General features: G+C 49.2%; 1 protein-coding gene across 1 annotated transcript in view; it reads right to left on the minus strand.

Annotated features, from left to right (window-relative positions):
• Window positions 1-18,051: 18,051 nt before the first annotated feature.
• ETNK1 (ethanolamine kinase 1) overlaps window positions 18,052-23,481 on the minus strand; it is a 45,944-nt gene continuing 40,514 nt past the window's right edge. The window contains exons 5-8 of the mRNA XM_056554431.1: window positions 22,297-22,380; window positions 22,056-22,216; window positions 21,889-21,962; window positions 18,052-19,562 (exon numbers count right to left, since the gene is read on the minus strand). Of these exons, the coding sequence (XP_056410406.1) occupies window positions 19,490-19,562; window positions 21,889-21,962; window positions 22,056-22,216; window positions 22,297-22,380 (392 nt within the window). The 3' untranslated portion in view covers window positions 18,052-19,489. The remainder of the gene's footprint in view (window positions 19,563-21,888; window positions 21,963-22,055; window positions 22,217-22,296; window positions 22,381-23,481) is intronic.

Here is a 23,481-nt window from a genome sequence, read left to right on the forward strand (position 1 = left end):
TGTTCTTATCAAGTCTGAGACCCAAGCATCCGTACACGTTCTTGACCAAATATCTGCAAAGGCTTGGAGTCTCGCTCCTACCGGGACTACCGCGAGCTCGGCATCATTGTTCTTTCTCCTTGGCAAGAAAGGACTTCTTCTTGAAGGAGGAGGAGTCCTGCTTTTTCTTATATTGACGCCTTGAATCCTGGCGAAAATTACTTCTTTTCCTGAAGGGACTTCTATACCTGGTCGGCCTATATTTCCCAGGCTTGGTCCAGCGATAAGGAAAACTTTCGCCCTTGTCCTTACGGAGCGCTTTGAGAATCCCTTTTAGCTGGGGTCCAAACAAGGAAGAGGGATGGAACGGTAGAGAGACAAAGCTATTTTTCGAGGAAATATCCCCCCCCCCCCCCCAGTTCTTAATCCATAGAGCCCTTCTGGAGGCATTGGACAGGGCCAGGACTCTTGATGAGAATTTCATCATGTCTAATGGAGCGTCACAGAGAAATTCTGAGGCCGACTTCATTATCGAAAGACTTTTTAACAGGTCTTTTCTTGACACTCCATCCTCAATGTCCCTGGAAAGCTCAGAGAGCCAGATTCTGAGAGCCCTCGCTACTGGAAGGGAAGCTGATGCTACCTTAGCTGCTGCGGCCGCCGCCGTATACGATTTTTTATTTAGCATATCCGCTTTTCTTTCCATAGGATCAGAAAGCATAGATGACTCCTCAGAAGGGAAGATAGCCTTCTTGGCATGCCTCGCAGCTGCTAAATCCACCTTGGGAGGATTTTCCCACTCTTGATTCTATAGGCAGACTTCAGGCTTGCCCCAGGATCCGTTCTCTTCTCTGGCTTAGACCAGTCCTTAGAAAACCAGTCCTTTAGGATTGGGTGAGAAGGAAGCAACCTGTCTCGCGAGGGAGGGAAATAATATAACTGGTCTTTTTGCAGTTTGGAGGATACGTCATCATCACATTCCAAGACCTCCTTAACTGCTGACAAAAGATCTGGCAGCTTATCTTTATTTAATAGATATAGGTCTTCTGTAATCTCCATGACTTCTCTCCTGTCACTACAGGCACTATCAGAATCCCAGATGGAGCTGGAGTATGAAGACGAGACAGGAGAGACTTCCCTATGGGTACTCTGTTTAATCCCATCACCCATAAAGGCCAACTTCACTTCCGAAAGGGTAGAACACAGCTCAGATTTTAGCCAACCTAAAAAGGCTTTGGGTTCCATAGGGGTAGAGGAATTATGAGCAGGTGTGGTGCACAGACTGCATATATCCGCCTCCCAATTATCTGCCAGTAACTCTTGACACCTGACACAGGAGCGGTGTCTGGTCTTTCTTGACCTTTTCCCTCCAGGACGAGACATCTGGAAAGAAAGGGGTAAGTATACATAAGAAATCTTGCCTCTCAGGTTCCCAAACACATAGGGACAGAAGGAGTCACCGCAAATTACCTCTGCCGGCTGAGAAACCTGCTGCCAAAGGCTAAGCGCAGGCTCCCAGCGGCAGGACCGGCATTTTAAACACTTCCGGGATCTTGCGCATGCTCCGTGCGCCATTTTGGTATACCCCGTGAAGGCGCCGTCACCAAACTCCCACGCGACCCATGTCCAGGGAGGATACGCTGCCATGCCAGGAAGCCCCTGGATACCGCAGCGTTGGGGTGAAGCCGAGGGACCAGGGAAGCCCCCGGTATACAGCTAAATTTCACTCCAGGCCCCAGGTATGGAGCCTTGCATCCTTGTTCTTCCTCCTAGAAGAAAAATAAATACACGTGTACTCTCTGTGGGACTATATACGAGCGGGGGGGGGGGGTGGTACAGGAGTAAGGAGGTGCTTAAGCTAATTGGTTATAATTTTACTTGCATCCTGCATGTATTGCTTTGTATGTTCTTCTGTCTTTTGGTACAGGAAAATCCTTTAACCCTTTGTGCCGCCGTAGGACGATCAGGAAAGTAGATATATTCTTGTATATAGGAGCAGTATTATTGTAGTTATATTCTTGTATATAGGGGCAGTATTATAGTAGTTATATTCTTGTATATAGGAGGTAGTATTATAGTAGTTATATTCTTGTATATAGGAGCAGTATTATAGTAGTTATATTCTTGTATATAGGAGCAGTATTATAGTAGTTATATTCTTGTATATAGGAGCAGTATTATAGTAGTTATATTCTTGTATATAGGAGCAGTATTATAGTAGTTATAGTCTTGTATATAGGAGCAGTATTATTGTAGTTATATTCTTGTATATAGGAACAGTATTATAGTAGTTATATTCTTGTATATAGAAGCAGTATTATAGTAGTTATATTCTTGTGTATAGGAGGCAGTATTATAGTAGTTATATTCTTGTGTATAGGAGGCAGTATTATAGTAGTTATATTCTTGTATATAGGGAGCAGTATTATAGTAGTTATATTCTTGTATATAGGGGGCAGTATTATAGTAGTTATATTCTTGTATATAGGGGAAGTATTATAGTAGTTATATTCTTGTATATAGGAGGCAGTATTATAGTAGATATATTCTTGTATATAGGAGGCAGTATTATAGTAGTTATATTCTTGTATATAGGAGGCAGTATTATAGTAGATATATTCTTGTATATAGGAGGCAGTATTATAGTAGTTATATTCTTGTATATAGTGGCAGTATTATAGTAGTTATATTCTTGTATATAGGGGACAGTATTATAGTAGTTATAGAGGGTCTGAAGAAGCGTGAATGCGCACGCGCAACAGCTGTCACCCAGTCTTACTCTGATTAGCTGAGTCCTTGGAAACGTCCGTGCACCTTGTCTGTCTTTGCACCTTAAAGAAATAAAGAAATTATCGGCACAGTACCCCGGTGAGTGACGTCCCTACTTTCTACATATGTTTGATTATAGTAGTTATATTCTTGTAAATAGGAGCAGTATTATAGTAGTTATATTCTTGTAAATAGGAGCAGTATTATAGTAGTTATATTCTTGTATATAGGAGCAGTATTATAGTAGTTATATTCTTGTATATAGGAGGCAGTATTATAGTAGTTATATTCTTGTATATAGGGGCAGTATTATAGTAGTTATATTGTTGTATATAGGGGACAGTATTATAGTAATTATATTCTTGTATATAGGAGCAGTATTATAGTAGTTATATTCTTGTATATAGGAGCAGTATTATAGTAGTTATATTCTTGTATATAGGAGGCAGTATTATAGCAGTTATATTCTTGTATATAGGAGCAGTATTATAGTAGTTATATTCTTGTATATAGGAGCAGTATTATAGTAGTTATATTCTTGTATATAGGAGCAGTATTATAGTAGTTATATTCTTGTATATAGGAGCAGTATTATAGTAGTTATATTCTTGTATATAGGAGCAGTATTATAGTAGTTATATTCTTGTATATAGGAGCAGTATTATAGTAGTTATATTCTTGTATATAGGGGCAGTATTATAGTAGTTATATTCTTGTATATAGGAGCAGTATTATAGTAGTTATATTCTTGTATATAGGAGCAGTATTATAGTTATATTCTTGTATATAGGAGCAGTATTATAGTAGTTATATTCTTGTATATAGGAGCAGTATTATAGTAGTTATATTCTTGTATATAGGAGCAGTATTATAGTAGTTATATTCTTGTATATAGGAGCAGTATTATAGTAGTTATATTCTTGTATATAGGAGCAGTATTATAGTAGTTATATTCTTGTATATAGGGGGCAGTATTATAGTAGTTATATTCTTGTATATAGGGGGCAGTATTATAGTAGTTATATTCTTGCACTTAGCGGTGGTAATATATTTATACATAGGACGGTATTACACTTACATCTTTTTCATGTTTGCTGTATTTTGTTCCTGGTGAATTCTTTGTTTTTCTGGGGTTTGATACATTTGGCCATTGTCTGTATCTGATAATAAGGATTGATGGATCTCATTACGGTCCCAGTTGTAGCAGAGTTCATTAGGCTTTGGCTGTAGTTCCCGATTGCAGTTCCGCCACATTAATATTATATAATTATAGACTTCGGAGGAGTTGGACTTCTTCTTTCCTTATAACTTCCTGTAACAAACTCTTTAGTCTCCAGGAAGAAGCAAACACTAAGAAGGCGACAAATATGTGGACAAACCGGCAGGGAGCGAGGACTGTGACCATCTCACCAGATGAGTATATAAGGATGACCGGACAGGGAGCGAGGACTGTGACCACCAGATGAGTATATAAGGATGACCGGACAGGGAGCGGGGACTGTGACCATCTCACCAGATGAGTATATAAAGATGACCGGACAGGGAGCGGGGACTGTCACCATCTCACCAGATGAGTATATAAGGATGACCGGACAGGGAGCGAGGACTGTGACCATCTCACCAGATGAGTATATAAGGATGACCGGACAGGGAGCGAGGACTGTGACCATCTCACCAGATGAGTATATAAGGATGACCGGACAGGGAGCGGGGACTGCGACCATCTCACCAGATGAGTATATAAGGATGACCGGACAGGGAGCGAGGACTGTGACCATCTCACCAGATGAGTATATAAGGATGACCGGGCAGGGAGTGGGGACTGTGACCATCTCACCAGATGAGTATATAAGGATGACCGGACAGGGAGCGGGGACTGTGACCATCTCACCAGATGAGTATATAAGGATGACCGGACAGGGAGCGGGGACTGTTACCATCTCACCAGATGAGTATATAAGGATGACCGGACAGGGAGCGAGGACTGTGACCATCTCACCAGATGAGTATATAAGGATGACCGGACAGGGAGCGGGGACTGCGACCATCTCACCAGATGAGTATATAAGGATGACCGGACAGGGAGCGAGGACTGTGACCATCTCACCAGATGAGTATATAAGGATGACCGGGCAGGGAGTGGGGACTGTGACCATCTCACCAGATGAGTATATAAGGATGACCGGACAGGGAGCGAGGACTGTGACCATCTCACCAGATGAGTATATAAGGATGACCGGACAGGGAGTGGGGACTGTGACCATCTCACCAGATGAGTATATAAGGATGACCGGACAGGGAGCGAGGACTGTGACCATCTCACCAGATGAGTATATAAGGATGACCGGACAGGGAGCAGGGACTGTGACCATCTCACCAGATGAGTATATAAGGATGACCGGACAGGGACTGTGACCATCTCACCAGATGAGTATATAAGGATGACCGGACAGGGAGCGGGGACTGTGACCATCTCACCAGATGAGTATATAAGGATGACCGGGCAGGGAGCGAGGACTGTGACCATCTCACCAGATGAGTATATAAGGATGACCGGACAGGGAGCGAGGACTGTGACCATCTCACCAGATGAGTATATAAGGATGACCGGACAGGGAGCGAGGACTGTGACCATCTCACCAGATGAGTATATATGGATGACTGGACAGGGAGCGAGGACTGTGACCATCTCACCAGATGAGTATATAAGGATGACCGGACAGGGAGCGAGGACTGTGACCATCTCACCAGATGAGTATTTATGGATGACTGGACAGGGAGCGAGGACTGTGACCATCTCACCAGATGAGTATATAAGGATGACCGGACAGGGAGCGGGGACTGCGACCATCTCACCAGATGAGTATATAAGGATGACCGGACAGGGAGCGGGGACTGTGACCATCTCACCAGATGAGTATATAAGGATGACCGGACAGGGAGCGAGGACTGTGACCATCTCACCAGATGAGTATATAAGGATGACCGGACAGGGAGCGAGGACTGGGACCATCTCACCAGATGAGTATATAAGGATGACCGGGCAGGGAGCGAGGACTGCGACCATCTCACCAGATGAGTATATAAGGATGACCGGACAGGGAGCGAGGACTGTGACCATCTCACCAGATGAGTATATAAGGATGACCGGACAGGGAGCGGGGACTGTGACCATCTCACCAGATGAGTATATAAGGATGACCGGACAGGGAGCGAGGACTGTGACCATCTCACCAGATGAGTATATAAGGATGACCGGACAGGGAGCGGGGACTGTGACCATCTCACCAGATGAGTATATAAGGATGACCGGACAGGGAGCAGGGACTGTGACCATCTCACCAGATGAGTATATAAGGATGACCGGGCAGGGAGTGGGGACTGTGACCATCTCACCAGATGAGTATATAAGGATGACCGGACAGGGAGCGAGGACTGTGACCATCTCACCAGATGAGTATATAAGGATGACCGGACAGGGACCGGGCAGGGACTGTGACCATCTCACCAGATGAGTATATAAGGATGACCGGGCAGGGAGCGAGGACTGTGACCATCTCACCAGATGAGTATATAAGGATGACCGGACAGGGAGCGAGGACTGTGACCATCTCACCAGATGAGTATATAAGGATGACCGGACAGGGAGCGGGGACTGTGACCATCTCACCAGATGAGTATATAAGGATGACCGGACAGGGAGCAGGGACTGTGACCATCTCACCAGATGAGTATATAAGGATGACCGGGCAGGGAGCGAGGACTGTGACCATCTCACCAGATGAGTATATAAAGAGGACCGGGCAGGGAGCGAGGACTGTGACCATCTCACCAGATGAGTATATAAAGAGGACCGGGCAGGGAGTGGGGGCTGTGACCATCTCACCAGATGAGTATATAAGGAGGACCGGACAGGGACTGTGACCATCTCACCAGATGAGTATATAAGGAGGACCGGACAGGGACTGTGACCATCTCACCAGATGTATAAGGATGACCGGACAGGGAGCGAGGACTGTGACCATCTCACCAGATGAGTATATAAGGATGACCGCACAGGGAGCGAGGACTGTGACCATCTCACCAGATGAGTATATAAAGAGGACCGGGCAGGGAGTGAGGACTGTGACCATCTCACCAGATGAGTATATAAGGATGACCGGGCAGGGAGTGGGGACTGTGACCATCTCACCAGATGAGTATATAAGGATGACCGGACAGGGAGCGGGGACTGTGACCATCTCACCAGATGAGTATATAAGGATGACCGGACAGGGAGCAGGGACTGTGACCATCTCACCAGATGAGTATGTAAGGATGACCGGGCAGGGAGTGGGGCTGTGACCATCTCACCAGATGAGTATATAAGGAGGACCGGACAGGGACTGTGACCATCTCACCAGATGAGTATTTAAGGAGGACCGGACAGGGACTGTGACCATCTCACCAGATGTATAAGGATGACCGGACAGGGAGCGAGGACTGTGACCATCTCACCAGATGAGTATATAAGGATGACCGCACAGGGAGCGGGGACTGTGACCATCTCACCAGATGAGTATATAAGGATGACCGGGCAGGGAGCGGGGACTGTGACCATCTCACCAGATGAGTATATAAGGAGGACCGGACAGGGACCGGGCAGGGACTGTGACCATCTCACCAGATGAGTATATAAGGAGGACCGGGCAGGGACTGTGACCATCTCACCAGATGAGTATATAAGGATGACCGGACAGGGAGTGAGGACTGTGACCATCTCACCAGATGAGTATATAAGGATGACCGGACAGGGAGCGAGGACTGTGACCATCTCACCAGATGAGTATATAAGGATGACCGGACAGGGAGCAGGGACTGTGACCATCTCACCAGATGAGTATATATGGATGACTGGACAGGGAGCGAGGACTGTGACCATCTCACCAGATGAGTATATAAGGATGACCGGACAGGGAGCAGGGACTGTGACCATCTCACCAGATGAGTATATAAGGATGACCGGACAGGGACTGTGACCATCTCACCAGATGAGTATATAAGGATGACCGGACAGGGAGTGAGGACTGTGACCATCTCACCAGATGAGTATATAAGGATGACCGGACAGGGAGTGAGGACTGTGACCATCTCACCAGATGAGTATATAAGGATGACCGGACAGGGAGCAGGGACTGTGACCATCTCACCAGATGAGTATATAAGGAGGACCGGGCAGGGACTGTGACCATCTCACCAGATGAGTATATAAGGATGACCGGACAGGGAGTGAGGACTGTGACCATCTCACCAGATGAGTATATAAGGATGACCGGACAGGGAGTGAGGACTGTGACCATCTCACCAGATGAGTATATAAGGATGACCGGACAGGGAGCGAGGACTGTGACCATCTCACCAGATGAGTATTTATGGATGACCGGGCAGGGAGCGGGGACTGTGACCATCTCACCAGATGAGTATATATGGATGACTGGACAGGGAGCGAGGACTGTGACCATCTCACCAGATGAGTATATAAGGATGACCGGACAGGGAGCGGGGACTGTGACCATCTCACCAGATGAGTATATAAGGATGACCGGACAGGGAGCAGGGACTGTGACCATCTCACCAGATGAGTATATAAGGATGACCGGACAGGGAGCGGGGACTGTTACCATCTCACCAGATGAGTATATATGGATGACCGGGCAGGGAGCGAGGACTGTAACCATCTCACCAGATGAGTATATAAGGATGACCTGACAGGGAGCGAGGACTGTGACCATCTCACCAGATGAGTATATAAGGAGGACCGGGCAGGGAGCGAGGACTGTAACCATCTCACCAGATGAGTATATAAGGATGACCTGACAGGGAGCGAGGACTGTGACCATCTCACCAGATGAGTATATAAGGATGACCGGGCAGGGAGCGGGGACTGCGACCATCTCACCAGATGAGTATATAAGGATGACTGGACAGGGAGCGAGGACTGTGACCATCTCACCAGATGAGTATATAAGGATGACCGGACAGGGACCGGGCAGGGACTGTGACCATCTCACCAGATGAGTATATAAGGATGACCGGGCAGGGAGCGAGGACTGTGACCATCTCACCAGATGAGTATATAAGGATGACCGGACAGGGACCGGGCAGGGACTGTGACCATCTCACCAGATGAGTATATAAGGATGACCGGGCAGGGAGCGAGGACTGCGACCATCTCACCAGATGAGTATATAAGGATGACCGGACAGGGAGCGAGGACTGTGACCATCTCACCAGATGAGTATATAAGGATGACCGGGCAGGGAGCGAGGACTGCGACCATCTCACCAGATGAGTATATAAGGATGACCGGACAGGGAGCGAGGACTGTGACCATCTCACCAGATGTGTATATAAGGAGGACCGGACAGGGAGCGGGGACTGCGACCATCTCACCAGATGAGTATATAAGGATGACCGGACAGGGAGCAGGGACTGTGACCATCTCACCAGATGAGTAAATAAAGATGACCGGACAGGGAGCGAGGACTGTGACCATCTCACCAGATGAGTATATAAGGATCACCGGACAGGGACCGGGCAGGGACTGTGACCACCAGATAAGTATATAAGGATGACCGGACAGGGACCGGGCAGGGACTGTGACCACCAGATGAGTATATAAGGATGACCGGACAGGGACCGGGCAGGGACTGTGACCACCAGATGAGTATATAAGGATGACCGGACAGGGACCGGGCAGGGACTGTGACCACCAGATGAGTACACGCTGAGTGCTTCGCGCTGTTCTTTGTATGAGATGATATCCGGTGAGGCCTCCGCTCTGACGCACGATAGATGTGAGTTCCTTGGCCTGTGATATGGCCGTCCCCCTCATGTGAGGAGCCATTGTTATGACTAAGAGGGGACATATGACAGGACCCGCAGCATAGCGGGGTCCCCACCACCACGCCTGGTCCTCACGATATTATGGGGATTTGTGCTTCCAGCCGCTTCTTATGTGTGTTCTGTGCAGTGATCACCAGAGGGCGCTCTGACACCACTATTCTCTTACACTGTATGACGGTCACGGATTTAGTTATAACTATTATATGTTGTATCTTCTTATATAGAGGTTGATGGAAATGTCTCTTCAGTCAATGCTCCACGGGGAAAAAGTGGGCGAAGCACCTGTCCACCGGGACGAGGAAACATCACTCAACCCAGAGTCACCTTAAAGAAGGAAGAGTCCCCCTCTGTAGACCGCTGTAGGCCATTCAGTACCTCTGTATATGATCACTAGGGGAACCCGGCTGTCACCATTTGGGGTTTGTATGGGACCAACACAGAGATCTGGACCCATCTGACCAGAACATGATTCCCTATAAAGATCTGGATCCATCTGACCGGGCCATGTTTCTCTATAGAGATCTGGATCCATCTGACCAGGTCATGTTTCTCTATAGAGATCTGGATCCATCTGACCAGGTCATGTTTCTCTATAGAGATCTGGATCCATCTGACCGGGTCATGTTTCTCTATAGAGATCTGGATCCATCTGACCAGGACATGTTTCTCTAATGAGATCTGGATCCATCTGACCAGGCCATGTTTCTCTATAGAGATCTGGATCCATCTGAACAGGTCATGTTTCTCTATAGAGATCTGGATCCATCTGAACAGGTCATGTTTCTCTATAGAGATCTGGATCCATCTGACCAGGACATGTTTCCCTATAGAGATCTGGATCCATCTGACCAGGCCATGTTTCTCTATAGAGATCTGGATCCATCTGACCAGGCCATGTTTCTCTATAGAGATCTGGATCCATCTGACCAGGCCATGTTTCCCTATAGATATCTGGATCCATCTGACCAGACCATGTTTCTCTATAGCGATCTGGATCCATCTGACCAGGCCATGTTTCTCTATAGAGATCTGGATCCATCTGACCAGGACATGTTTCTCTATATAGATCCGGATCCATCTGTCCAGGCCATGTTTCTCTATAGAGATCTGGATCCATCTGTCCAGGCCATGTTTCTCTATAGAGATCTGGATCCATCTGTCCAGGCCATGTTTCTCAATAGAGATCCGGATCCATCTGACCAGGCCATGTTTCTCTATATAGATCCGGATCCATCTGACCAGGCCATGTTTCTCTATAGAGATCTGGATCCATCTGACCAGGACATGTTTCTCTATAGAGATCTGGATCCATCTGACCAGGCCATGTTTCTCTATAGAGATCCGGATCCATCTGACCAGGACATGTTTCTCTATAGAGATCTGGATCCATCTGACCAGGCCATGTTTCTCTATAGAGATCTGGATCCATCTGACCAGGCCATGTTTCTCTATAGATCGGGATCCATCTGACCAGACCATGTTTCTCTATAGAGATCTGGATCCATCTGACCAGGCCATGTTTCTCTATAGAGATCTGGATCCATCTGACCAGGCCATGTTTCTCTATAGATCGGGATCCATCTGACCAGGCCATGTTTCTCTATAGAGATCTGGATTCATCTGACCAGGACATGTTTCCCTATAGATATCTGGATCCATCTGACGAGGCCATGTTTCTCTATAGAGATCTGGATCCATCTGACCAGGACATGTTTCTCTATAGAGATCTGGATCCATCTGACCAGGCCATGTTTCTCTATAGAGATCTGGATCCATCTGACCAGGACATGTTTCTCTATAGAGATCTGGATCCATCTGACCAGGACATGTTTCTCTATAGATCTGGATCCATTTGATCCGTTTCCCTATAGATCTGGATCCATCAGATCAGGCCATGCTATAACGTCTTGTGATCTATTAGATTTCCCCACCACCCGGCTGCTCTGGTGACTTATTCTGAGGGATCAGAAATCCCGGCTCTTAACCCTTCACTAGCACAGAACAGCAGATACAAGATTCAGAGGATTCCTTCTGTGCATTATTTTACATGCGGAAACATTGATCTGCGGTTTCCATTGTTTTCACCACTTGTCTAGTAAATCTAAATCATTCCCCGATATTACTGACACCTCCAGGAACACCCACCGTAATAAACAGAACAGGAAAACCCCAATCACCGGAACGTTTTACACACCCCTTAGAGGAAAACCCCCACCCGCCAGACCTTCTCCCATTCCCCGTAGAGGAAACCCCCCCCCCCCCCGCCGGACCTTCTCCCATTCCCCGTAGAGGAAACCCCCCCCCCCCCCCCCCCCCCCCCCCCCCCCCCCGGACCTTCTCCCATTCCCCGTAGAGGAAACCCCCCCCCCCCCGCCGGACCTTCTCCCATTCCCCGTAGAGGAAACCCCCCCCCCCCGCCGGACCTTCTCCCATTCCCCGTAGAGGAAAACCCCCACCCGCCGGACCTTCTCCCATTCCCCGTAGAGGAAAACCCCCACCCGCCGGACCTTCTCCCATTCCCTTAGAGGAGAAAACACCCCCCCCCCGCCGGACCTTCTCCCATTCCCCTTAGAGGAGAGAACCCCCCCCCGCCGGACCTTCTCCCATTCCCCTTAGAGGAGAGAACCCCCCCCCCGCCGGACCTTCTCCCATTCCCCTTAGAGGAGAGAACCCCCACCCGCCGGACCTTCTCCCATTCCCCTTAGAGGAGAGAACCCCCACCCGCCGGACCTTCTCCCATTCCCCTTAGAGGAGAGAACCCCCACCCGCCGGACCTTCTCCCATTCCCCTTAGAGGAGAGAACCCCCACCCGCCGGACCTTCTCCCATTCCCCTTAGAGGAGAGAACCCCCACCCGCCGGACCTTCTCCCATTCCCCTTAGAGGAGAGAACCCCCACCCGCCGGACCTTCTCCCATTCCCCTTAGAGGGGAGAACCCCCACCCGCCGGACCTTCTCCCATTCCCCTTAGAGGGGAGAACCCCCACCCGCCGGACCTTCTCCCATTCCCCTTAGAGGGGAGAACCCCCACCCGCCGGACCTTCTCCCATTCCCCTTAGAGAGGAGAACCCCCACCCCCCGGACCTTCTCCCATTCCCCTTAGAGAGGAGAACCCCCACCCCCCGGACCTTCTCCCATTCCCCTTAGAGGGGAGAACCCCCACCCCCCGGACCTTCTCCCATTCCCTTAGAGGAGAGAACCCCCACCCGCCGGACCTTCTCCCATTCCCCGTAGAGGAGAGAACCCCCACCCCCCAGGACCTTCTCCCATTCCCCGTAGAGGAGAACCCCCCCCCCGCCGGACCTTCTCCCATTCCCTTAGAGGAGAGAACCCCCACCCGCCGGACCTTCTCCCATTCCCCGTAGAGGAAACCCCCCCCCCCCCCCCCGCCGGACCTTCTCCCATTCCCCGTAGAGGAAAACCCCCACCCGCCGGACCTTCTCCCATTCCCTTAGAGGAGAAAACACCCCCCCCCCGCCGGACCTTCTCCCATTCCCTTAGAGGAGAAAACACCCCCCCCCCCGCCGGACCTTCTCCCATTCCCCTTAGAGGAGAGAACCCCCCACCCGCCGGACCTTCTCCCATTCCCCTTAGAGGAGAGAACCCCCACCCGCCGGACCTTCTCCCATTCCCCTTAGAGGAGAGAACCCCCACCCGCCGGACCTTCTCCCATTCCCCTTAGAGGAGAGAACCCCCACCCGCCGGACCTTCTCCCATTCCCCTTAGAGGAGAGAACCCCCACCCGCCGGACCTTCTCCCATTCCCCTTAGAGGAGAGAACCCCCACCCGCCGGACCTTCTCCCATTCCCCTTAGAGGAGAGAACCCCCACCCGCCGGACCTTCTCCCATTCCCCTTAGAGGAGAGAACCCCCACCCGCCGGACCTTCTCCCATTCCCCTTAGAGGAGAGAACCCCCACCCGCCGGACCTTCTCCCATTCCCCTTAGAGGAGAGAACCCCCACCCGCCGGACCTTCTCCCATTCCCCTTAGAGGAGAGAACCCCCACCCGCCGGACCTTCTCCCATTCCCCTTAGAGGAGAGAACCCCCACCCGCCGGACCTTCTCCCATTCCCCTTAGAGAGGAGAACCCCCACCCCCCAGACCTTCTCCCATTCCCCTTAGAGGGGAGAACCCCCACCCCCCGGACCTTCTCCCATTCCCTTAGAGGAGAGAACCCCCACCCGCCGGACCTTCTCCCATTCCCCGTAGAGGAGAGAACCCCACCCCCCAGGACCTTCTCCCATTCCCCGTAGAGGAGAACCCCCACCCCCCCGGACCTTCTCCCATTCCCCGTAGAGGAGAACCCCCACCCGCCGGACCTTCTCCCATTCCCTTAGAGGAGAGAACCCCCATCCACAAGGACCTGAGCACAAGATGTCGCCCCCACAGAAGTGTCAGATGTTCGATCCAGCAATCGTCAGAACATCAGTGAAGCGTTATTTTTGGATGTTTGCCTGAATTAAACGAAGCGCTGGATCAGCCGCACTGCAAACAGTGATCACATGACCCTGTGACAGTATTGAAATGCACAGATGCAGCTGTGGTGGAACGACACAGATGGCGCCCGACCAGGAGTGCTGCCTTAAAAATACAGTTAAAGCTTCAGTTTAACCCCTTAACGGCGCAGGACGTATATTTATGTCCTGCACAAGCTCCCGCGATATGAAGCGGTGTCGGGCTGCAACCCCACATCGCGTCGGTCCCAGCGCTCATCAATGGCCGGGAGCCGCAGCTAATACCACACATCGCCGATCGCGGCAATGTGCGGTATTAACCCTTTAGAAGCGGCAGTCAAAGCTGACCACCACTTGTAAAGTGAAAGTGAAACTATCCCAGCTAGTCAGTCGGGCTGTTCGGGACCGCCGCGGTGAAATTGCGGCGTCCCGAACAGCTTACAGGACACCGGGAGGGCCCTTACCTGCCTCCTTGGTGTCCGATCCACGAATGACTGCTCCGTGCCTGAGATCCAGGCAAGAGCACTCAAGCGCCAATAACGCTGATCACAGGCGTGTTAATACACGCCAGTGATCAGCATAGGAGATCTGTGTGTGCCGTGTTATAGGTCCCTATGGGATAACAATGATCAGTGTGTGCCGTGTTATAGGTCCCTATGGGATAACAATGATCAGTGTGTGCCGTGTTATAGGTCCCTATGGGATAACAATGATCAGTGTGTGCCGTGTTATAGGTCCCTATGGGATAACAATGATCAGAGTGTGCCGTGTTATAGGTCCCTATGGGATAACAATGATCAGAGTGTGCCGTGTTATAGGTCCCTATGGGATTACAATGATCAGCATAAGAGATCAGTGTGTGCCGTGTTATAGGTCCCTATGGGATAACAATGATCAGCATAAGAGATCAGTGTGTGCCGTGTTATAGGTCCCTATGGGATAACAATGATCAGCATAAGAGATCAGTGTGTGCCGTGTTATAGGTCCCTATGGGATAACAATGATCAGCATAAGAGATCAGTGTGTGCCGTGTTATAGGTCCCTATGGGATAACAATGATCAGTGTGTGCCGTGTTATAGGTCCCTATGGGATAACAATGATCAGTGTGTGCCGTGTTATAGGTCCCTATGGGATAACAATGATCAGCATAAGAGATCAGTGTGTGCCGTGTTATAGGTCCCTATGGGATAACAATGATCAGTGTGTGCCGTGTTATAGGTCCCTATGGGATAACAATGATCAGTGTGTGCCGTGTTATAGGTCCCTATGGGATAACAATGATCAGTGTGTGCCGTGTTATAGGTCCCTATGGGATAACAATGATCAGTGTGTGCCGTGTTATAGGTCCCTATGGGACCTATAACACTGCAGAAAAAAAAAAGTTAAGGTCATTTAACCCCTTCCCTAATAAAAGTTTGAATCACCCCCCTTTTCCCATAAAAAAATAAAACAGTGTAAATAAAAATAAACATATGTGGTATCGCCGCGTGCGTAAATGTTCGAACTATAAAAATATATCATTAATTAAACCGCATGGTCAATGGCGTGCGCGCAAAGAAATTTCAAAGAAGCGTATTTTTGATCACTTTTTATACCATTAAAAAATTAATAAAATCATACCGATAAAAACTTCAAATCATGGCGCAAAAAATGAGCCCTCATACCGCCCTGTACATGGAAAAATAAAAAAGTTATAGGGGTCAGAAGATGACATTTTTAAACGTATAAATTTTCCGTGCATGAAGTTATAATTTTTTCCAGAAGTCCGACAAAATCCAACCTATATAAGTCGGGGATCATAACCGTATGGACCTACAGAATAAAGAGAAGGGGTCATTTTTACCAAAATATGCACTGCATAGAAACGGAAGCCCCCAAAAGTTTCAAAATGGCGTTTTTTCTTCGATTTTGTTGCACAATTTTTTTTCCGTTTTGCCGTGAATTTTTGGGTAAAATAACTGATGTCCCTGCAAAGTAGAATTGGTGACGCAAAAAATAAGCCATAATATGGATTTTTTTAGGTGGAAAATTGAAAGGGTTATGATTTTTAAAAGGTAAGGAGGAAAAAACGAAAGTGGAAAAACCCTGAGTCCTTAAGGGGTTAAATAATGGAGGAGAGCGTGCTCTTTTCTTATGGGACCAGATCAACACTTTAAAATTAACCCATTACAAAAAAAAAATTATAAAATATTATATATATATATATATATATATATATATATATATATATATATATATATATATATATATATATATATATATATATATATATTTATAGTAAAATTATAAAACCTACACAAAATAAAGTATAAAAAACATAAAATAAATATTAAAATAATAAAATGACTAAAGTAAAATATATATAATGTCAGAAATTAATTCTTAACTATTCTTTAGCTCACCTTAAAGGAGTACTCCGATGCTCTAGCATTCTGAACATTGTTAACTGGTTAACGACCAAGGACGTGTATACACATCCTTGTGCCGTACAGCGCGGGCTCAGCCTTAATAGTCGCTGCAGCTGGCTATTAACCCTTTAGATCACCGCAATCAAAGCAGACAGCTATGTCTAAAGGGACCTGTTAACACTCCCTGGTGGGCCAGTGGGGTGGGCGATCCACTGCTGAGGTACCCGGAGGACTTACCTCCCCTTCTCTGCTGGCCCCGGCTCTGATTTATAGATCCAGGCTGAACCAGGCTTTATCAATGGAGCGCAAATCACACAGATCAATGCAGTTCTGTGGAACCACATTGATCTGTGTGATGAATCTAATTATTCCTCCTAAAAGTCCTCTGAGGGGACTAAAAGGTGTTAAAAAATTATTTTTTTGTTATAAAAGTAAAACAAAATATAAATTAAAAAACACCCATTAACCCCTTCCTTATAAAAAATTTAAAAATGTCCCCTTTTCCCAAATTCCATATAGAAAATATTTAAAAAATATAAACAAACATGTGTTATCGCCGAGTGCGTAAATGTCTGAACTATAAAAATATAACGTTAAGTAAACCGCACGGTCAATGGCTTATAAGTATAAAAAAAACACCCAAATTGCGATTTTTTTTTCACTTTGTAAACCCTAAAATAAAATACGATCAGAAAGTCCCATCATAAATGGTACCGATTAAAACGACAGATAACGGCGCAAAAAAGTGAACCCTCATACCGCCCTGTATATGGAAAAATAAAAAAAAAGTTATAGGGGTCAGAAGACGACATTTTAAACCTACTAATTTTTATGCATAAAGTTTTTTTTTTTTTTTAACCAGAAGTAAAACAAAATCAAACCTATATAAGTTGGTATCATTTTAATCGTATGTAACCTACAGAATAAACACAAAAAGGTGTCATTTTTACCGAAAAAGTGCTCTGCGTAAAAAACGAAGGCCCCCAAAAGTTACAAAATGCATTTATTTTTATTTTATTTTTTTTTATTCTTTTCAATTTAGCTCCACAAAAAAAAAAAATTTTCTGCCTTTTCCGTAGATTTTTGCGGTTATTAAATTATTGATGTCATTACAAAGTAAAACTGGTGGCGCAAAAAAACAAGCCCTCATATGGGTCTGTAGGTGCAGAATTGAACGAGTTATGATTTTTAGAAGATGGAGGAGGAAAAAAAAACAAAAACGAAAAAATGTTAAAAAATGAAAAACAAAAACTGTGGTCCTTAAGGGGTTAAGAACACTCGGAGCCGGTAGTTTTAACGGCACGGTCACGCCCCCTGGTGACATCACACCACGCCCCCTCCATTCATGTCTATGGGAGGGGGCGTGTCTACCGACACGCCCCCTCCCATAGACATGAATGGAGGGGGCGGAGTGACGTTATGAGGAGGGGGAGGACCAATTACTTACAATGAAGCTCCCTCCACTAGGTGGCACTGTTGAGGCATCTTCTTGCTTAGAGAAGAGCTCATTTGCATATATATTTTTTCCCAGGAATCATAGCAGCACCCACAGGTCTCCCCAAGAATAAACAGACCGGACACAATGAGTTGTCGGGGTTGCTCTTTATTTGGGACCAGTGAGAGGTTGTACAGATTTCACAGTTGCGTTTTTTGCGGCCGCACCCCCGAACCGTCGGCGGTGCAGGATCGGAGCGCGGCCGTCACTTATTGCCGTGTACAATAAGTAAAGTGTTTATATCTAATGAAAATAAAAATAAAAATCGACATCAAGCAGCTTTTGGTTAAGACGCGGTTTCTGTAGTAAATGCCGACGATTTACAGAAAAAAAAAAAGGGGGCGGGACATACAAAGCAGCAGCGACAAAATCATCCATCTACAATTTACAAAGTGTCATTTACAATGGCGCTATGTACAATATGCTACATGCGGTGGCGGCTGCCCGGTTCCTCCATAGTAAAAAGGCAACATGACCCCCTCCACCCCCCTGACTACGGTAAACAGCAGCTTGTAGGAAAGAGTCGCCAGCCGGAGGTAGAGACGCCGCGCCGCGCGTGATCGCCTGCAAAAGCTACATACAGTACTATGGCCCAATGCTGTAATCTCCGTGGTTACCTGACCAATATGGCCGCCATTACCGCTCCGGAGCATTAAGGAGTAAGGGAAAGCTGCAAACAGGGAGGAGTCTGGGCTACCTTCACCGCCAAGCTCCTCCCACCATTGAGAAATCGGGAAGAATTGGGTGACCGGATGCAGTTCTGCCGACTCCTTCTCACGCGTCGTACCCGTGTCGAGCGCCATTTGTCGCAGAATGGGGCATCCAGTGAGCGGACTTGTCTTCTGCGTCACCGCCATCTCCTCGCAATCCTGACACTATATTACATATATACATTTCAAGGCATGTTTGTCCCCCCCCCCCCCCCGGCGCCATATAGTCGGCTACGAATCCCGGGCGAGCACTTCCGTCACTAAAGTGCCTTAATATCAGGAATCTGGCGGTCGATGCACCATGGGCTGCGCTTTGGTGGAGGCGGTGGGGCCCCCCGGGGACAATGAGGTACTGAACACTTCCAGTTATGGGGGGGGGGGGGGGGGGGGGGGGATGGGATGAACCATTAATTCAGGAGACATTCATATTATACATCATGATGAAGGGGCCCCCAGGGGCCCAACACACAGGGGACAAAGGGGATGAGGAGTGCGGCCCCCCCGGTCCTGCGTAGGTGGTAGAACGCCAATCAAGTAAACTATAAATAAAATACGCAAAATATTAAATTAAAAAACAAAAGTAAAAGTGTCCCCGGAGTTTGTCGCGAGTCCTCGGCGGTCCCAGTGTTAGTCGGGGGTTAAAGGCTTCAACTAGAAATGAAGTCAGAAGGCAACAAAAAGGAAAAATCCCGCAGTCCAGAGCGTCCGGCGGCGGCGTGGTCCCAGAAGAGTCCAGTAAAAGTGGTGAAGATCCACAGGAGACACGGCAGACGGCCGCCATCTTGTCTGGTTATTCGGGGAGACTCAGCCCCATCACCTCCGGCTTCATCTTAAAGTACTGGTTCAGCCGAACAATGGCGTACCTGGGGGGGGAGAGACGGCAATCAGGGGGGCAGGAGGAGCGCAAGATGGCGGAAAAGAGGAGGGACCCGGAGGAGGACAGGGTGGAGGGAGAGAGACGAAAATAAGGGGAGGGGAGGAGGAGGAGGAGCGCAAGATGGCGGAAAAGAGGAGGAACCCGGAGGAGGACAGGGTGGAGGGAGAGAGACAAAAATAAGGGGGGAGGAGGAGCGCAAGATGGCGGAAAAGAGGAGGGACCCGGAGGAGGACAGGGAGGAGGGAGAGAGACGAAAATAAGGGGGGGGAGGGGAGGAGGAGCGCAAGATGGCGGAAAAGAGGAGGGACCCGGAGGAGGACAGGGAGGAGGGAGAGAGACAAAAATAAGGGGAGGAGGAGGAGGAGCGCAAGATGGCGGAAAAGAGGAGGGACCCGGAGGAGGACAGGGTGGAGGGAGAGAGACGAAAATAAGGGGAGGGGAGGAGGAGCGCTAGATGGCGGAAAAGAGGAGGGACCCGGAGGAGCACAGGGTGGAGGGAGAGAGACAAAAATAAGGGGAGGGGAGGAGGAGGAGCGCAAGATGGCGGAAAAGAGGAGGGACCCGGAGGAGCACAGGGTAGAGGGAGAGAGACAAAAATAAGGGGGGGAGGGGAGGAGGAGGAGCGCAAGATGGTGGAAAAGAGGAGGGACCCGGAGGAGGACAGGGTGGAGGGAGAGGAGGAGCGCAAGATGGCGGAAAAGAGGAGGGACCCGGAGGAGGACAGGGTGGAGGGAGAGAGACAAAAATAAGGGGGGGGGGGGGGGGAGGAGGAGCACAAGATGGCGGAAAAGAGGAGGGACCCGGAGGAGGACAGGGTGGAGGGAGAGAGACGAAAATAAGGGGGGAGGGGAGGGGAGGAGGAGCGCAAGATGGCGGAAAAGAGGAGGGACCCGGAGGAGGACAGGGTGGAGGGAGAGAGACGAAAATAAGGGGAGGGGAGGAGGAGCGCAAGATGGCGGAAAAGAGGAGGGACCCGGAGGAGGACAGGGTGGAGGGAGAGAGATGAAAATAAGGGGGGGAGGAGCACAAGATGGCAGAAAGGAGGAGGGACCTGGAGGAGGACAGGGTGGAGGGAGAGAGACGAAAATAAGGGGAGGGGAGGAGGAGCGCAAGATGGCGGAAAAGAGGAGGGACCCAGAGGAGGACAGGGTGGAGGGAGAGAGACAAAAATAAGGGGGGGAGGGGAGGAGGAGGAGCGCAAGATGGTGGAAAAGAGGAGGGACCCGGAGGAGGACAGGGTGGAGGGAGAGAGATGAAAATAAGGGGGGGAGGAGCACAAGATGGCGGAAAAGAGGAGGGACCCGGAGGAGGACAGGGAGGAGGGAGAGAGACGAAAATAAGGGGGGGGGAGGGGAGGAGGAGGAGCGCAAGATGGCGGAAAAGAGGAGGGACCCGGAGGAGGACAGGGTGGAGGGAGAGAGATGAAAATAAGGGGGGGAGGAGCACAAGATGGCGGAAAGGAGGAGGGACCTGGAGGAGGACAGGGTGGAGGGAGAGAGACGAAAATAAGGGGAGGGGAGGAGGAGCGCAAGATGGCGGAAAAGAGGAGGGACCCAGAGGAGGACAGGGTGGAGGGAGAGAGACAAAAATAAGGGGGGGAGGGGAGGAGGAGGAGCGCAAGATGGTGGAAAAGAGGAGGGACCCGGAGGAGGACAGGGTGGAGGGAGAGAGATGAAAATAAGGGGGGGAGGAGCACAAGATGGCGGAAAAGAGGAGGGACCCGGAGGAGGACAGGGTGGAGGGAGAGAGACAAAAATAAGGGGGGGAGCGCAAGATGGCGGAAAAGAGGGGGGACCTGGAGATCTATATAAAGGGGGACCCTAGAGGAGCACAGGATGGAGATAAGGAGATGTATATAAAGGGGGACCCTAGAGGAGCACAGGATGGAGATAAGGAGATGTATATAAAAGGGGGACCCTAGAGGAGCACAGGATGGAGATAAGGAGATGTATATAAAAGGGGGACCCTAGAGGAGCACAGGATGGAGATAAGGAGATGTATATAAAGGGGGACCCTAGAGGAGCACAGGATGGAGATAAGGAGATGTATATAAAGGGGGACCCTAGAGGAGCACAGGATGGAGATAAGGAGATGTATATAAAAGGGGGACCCTAGAGGAGCACAGGATGGAGATAAGGAGATGTATATAAAGGGGGACCCTAGAGGAGCACTCGCTGTGATCAGCCTTAGTCCAGGGGGAATATGAGTAGAGGACAGGAGGGTACAGAGAGACTGGGATATTGCAGAGTCTATGGGCCCCCTCAGGGGTGTATAAGGGGGTCCCCCACCCCCAGGAGTCACCACATACTCACCCTAAGAAGTCAAAGTCGATTTTGGAATATTTTGCCTGAATCAAAGCCCAGAGTCCCCAGAAGAAGTGAGAGGCCTGCGGGGAGGAGACAAGGTTAGGAGACATTTAGGGGGTGGATCTGAGGCCCGTCATGGCGGTCGCCGCCCCCTTTACCCTCCCATCACTTACCAGAGCGAACTGATTGACCTGCACGTAGAGCCGCTGCACCTCGCTGTCACACACCTCCGCCTTTATGTCCTTGAACTCCTTAAAGGCCTCCAGATAGGATCGTAACCAGCGCAGCTGCAGCGCCCTCTCTGGGTAGAGGCTGTAATCCACCTCGTTCACCCCTATGGAGGAGGAGGACAGGACACGTGAGCGGCCACCAACAAAAAACACCCACATGAATGAGAAAAGGAGCACTCCGTACCTGCAAACTCATTGAAGTGGTTCCCGATGTCGTACGCCTGGTAGTTGTACCCGGAGTATTCGTAGTCGATGAACTTGACTTCATCTAGAGACAAGATGGGGGAGGGGCATTAGTGCGGGGGGAGGGGCGAGGCAGCCACAGAACACGGACCCCCAAAATTCAGCCTCCGCATTGGTCAGGGCCGGAGCTGTGAATGGATGCAGCAGGTTCTTACAGGCGGAGCTCCTCTCTGCTTAACAAGGACTACAAAGCAGTCTCATTTTACCACCTGCTGCAAAACAATGCCGCCAACGGATGCAAGCGGCAGCAAACTAGAAGGTCTCTATTAGGAGGGGATCTCGATACTAAAGGGAAACTCCTCCTCTCTCACCAGACACTTGGCCCTGGTTTACTGCAATTATTATTATTTTAATTTTTTTTTAAAGGGGTACTCCGCCCCTAGACATCTTATCCCCTATGCAAAGGACAGAGGATAAGATGTCTGATCGCAGGGGGGGTCCTACCGCTGGGGACCCTCGGAATCTCGGCTGCGATGAGTGGCGGACGCTCGTGACGTCACGGTCACGCCCACGACGTCACAGCCACGCCCCCTCAATGCAAGTCTATGGGAGGGGGCGTGACTGCCGTCACGCCCCCTCCCATAGACTTGCATTGAGGGGGCGTGGACATGACGTCACGAGCCTTCAGCACTGCGCCAGACACTCGTGTGCACCATGGATATCGCAAGGTGGGGGGGGGCTCGGCGGCGGGACCCCTGTGATCAGACATCTTATGACCCATATTTTGTATAGGGGATAAGATGTCTAGGGGCGGAGAACCCCTTTCACAGATCGTTTTTTGGATTTTTCATTACAAAATAGATGCAGTTTTCACATTGTCCACTAGAGGTCAGCAGAGTACTGCAGATGGGATTATAATGCTGCAGGAGCCAAAATAAGCTGGTTGAAGTGTGAGAATAATGAATAGAAGGGGGAAATTGCAGGCAGATTAGGGTCCATATGGGGAATTTCTTAGCAGTACCTATGGTGGAAGAGGCGCCCCCTATAGGCAGGGTGCCCCCATAGCACCAGAATAATAATAATGGGCTGTCCCAGGAAATCCTTGTGGACCCTGATAAACATGTGGGTAACATTCACAGTCCGGCCCCAGGTCCCCAATGCGAGCGTTTCCCACCGGACACACAGT

This window comes from Hyla sarda, unplaced genomic scaffold, assembly GCF_029499605.1.
Source record: "Hyla sarda isolate aHylSar1 unplaced genomic scaffold, aHylSar1.hap1 scaffold_72, whole genome shotgun sequence".
NCBI classification, from domain to species: domain Eukaryota; kingdom Metazoa; phylum Chordata; class Amphibia; order Anura; family Hylidae; genus Hyla; species Hyla sarda.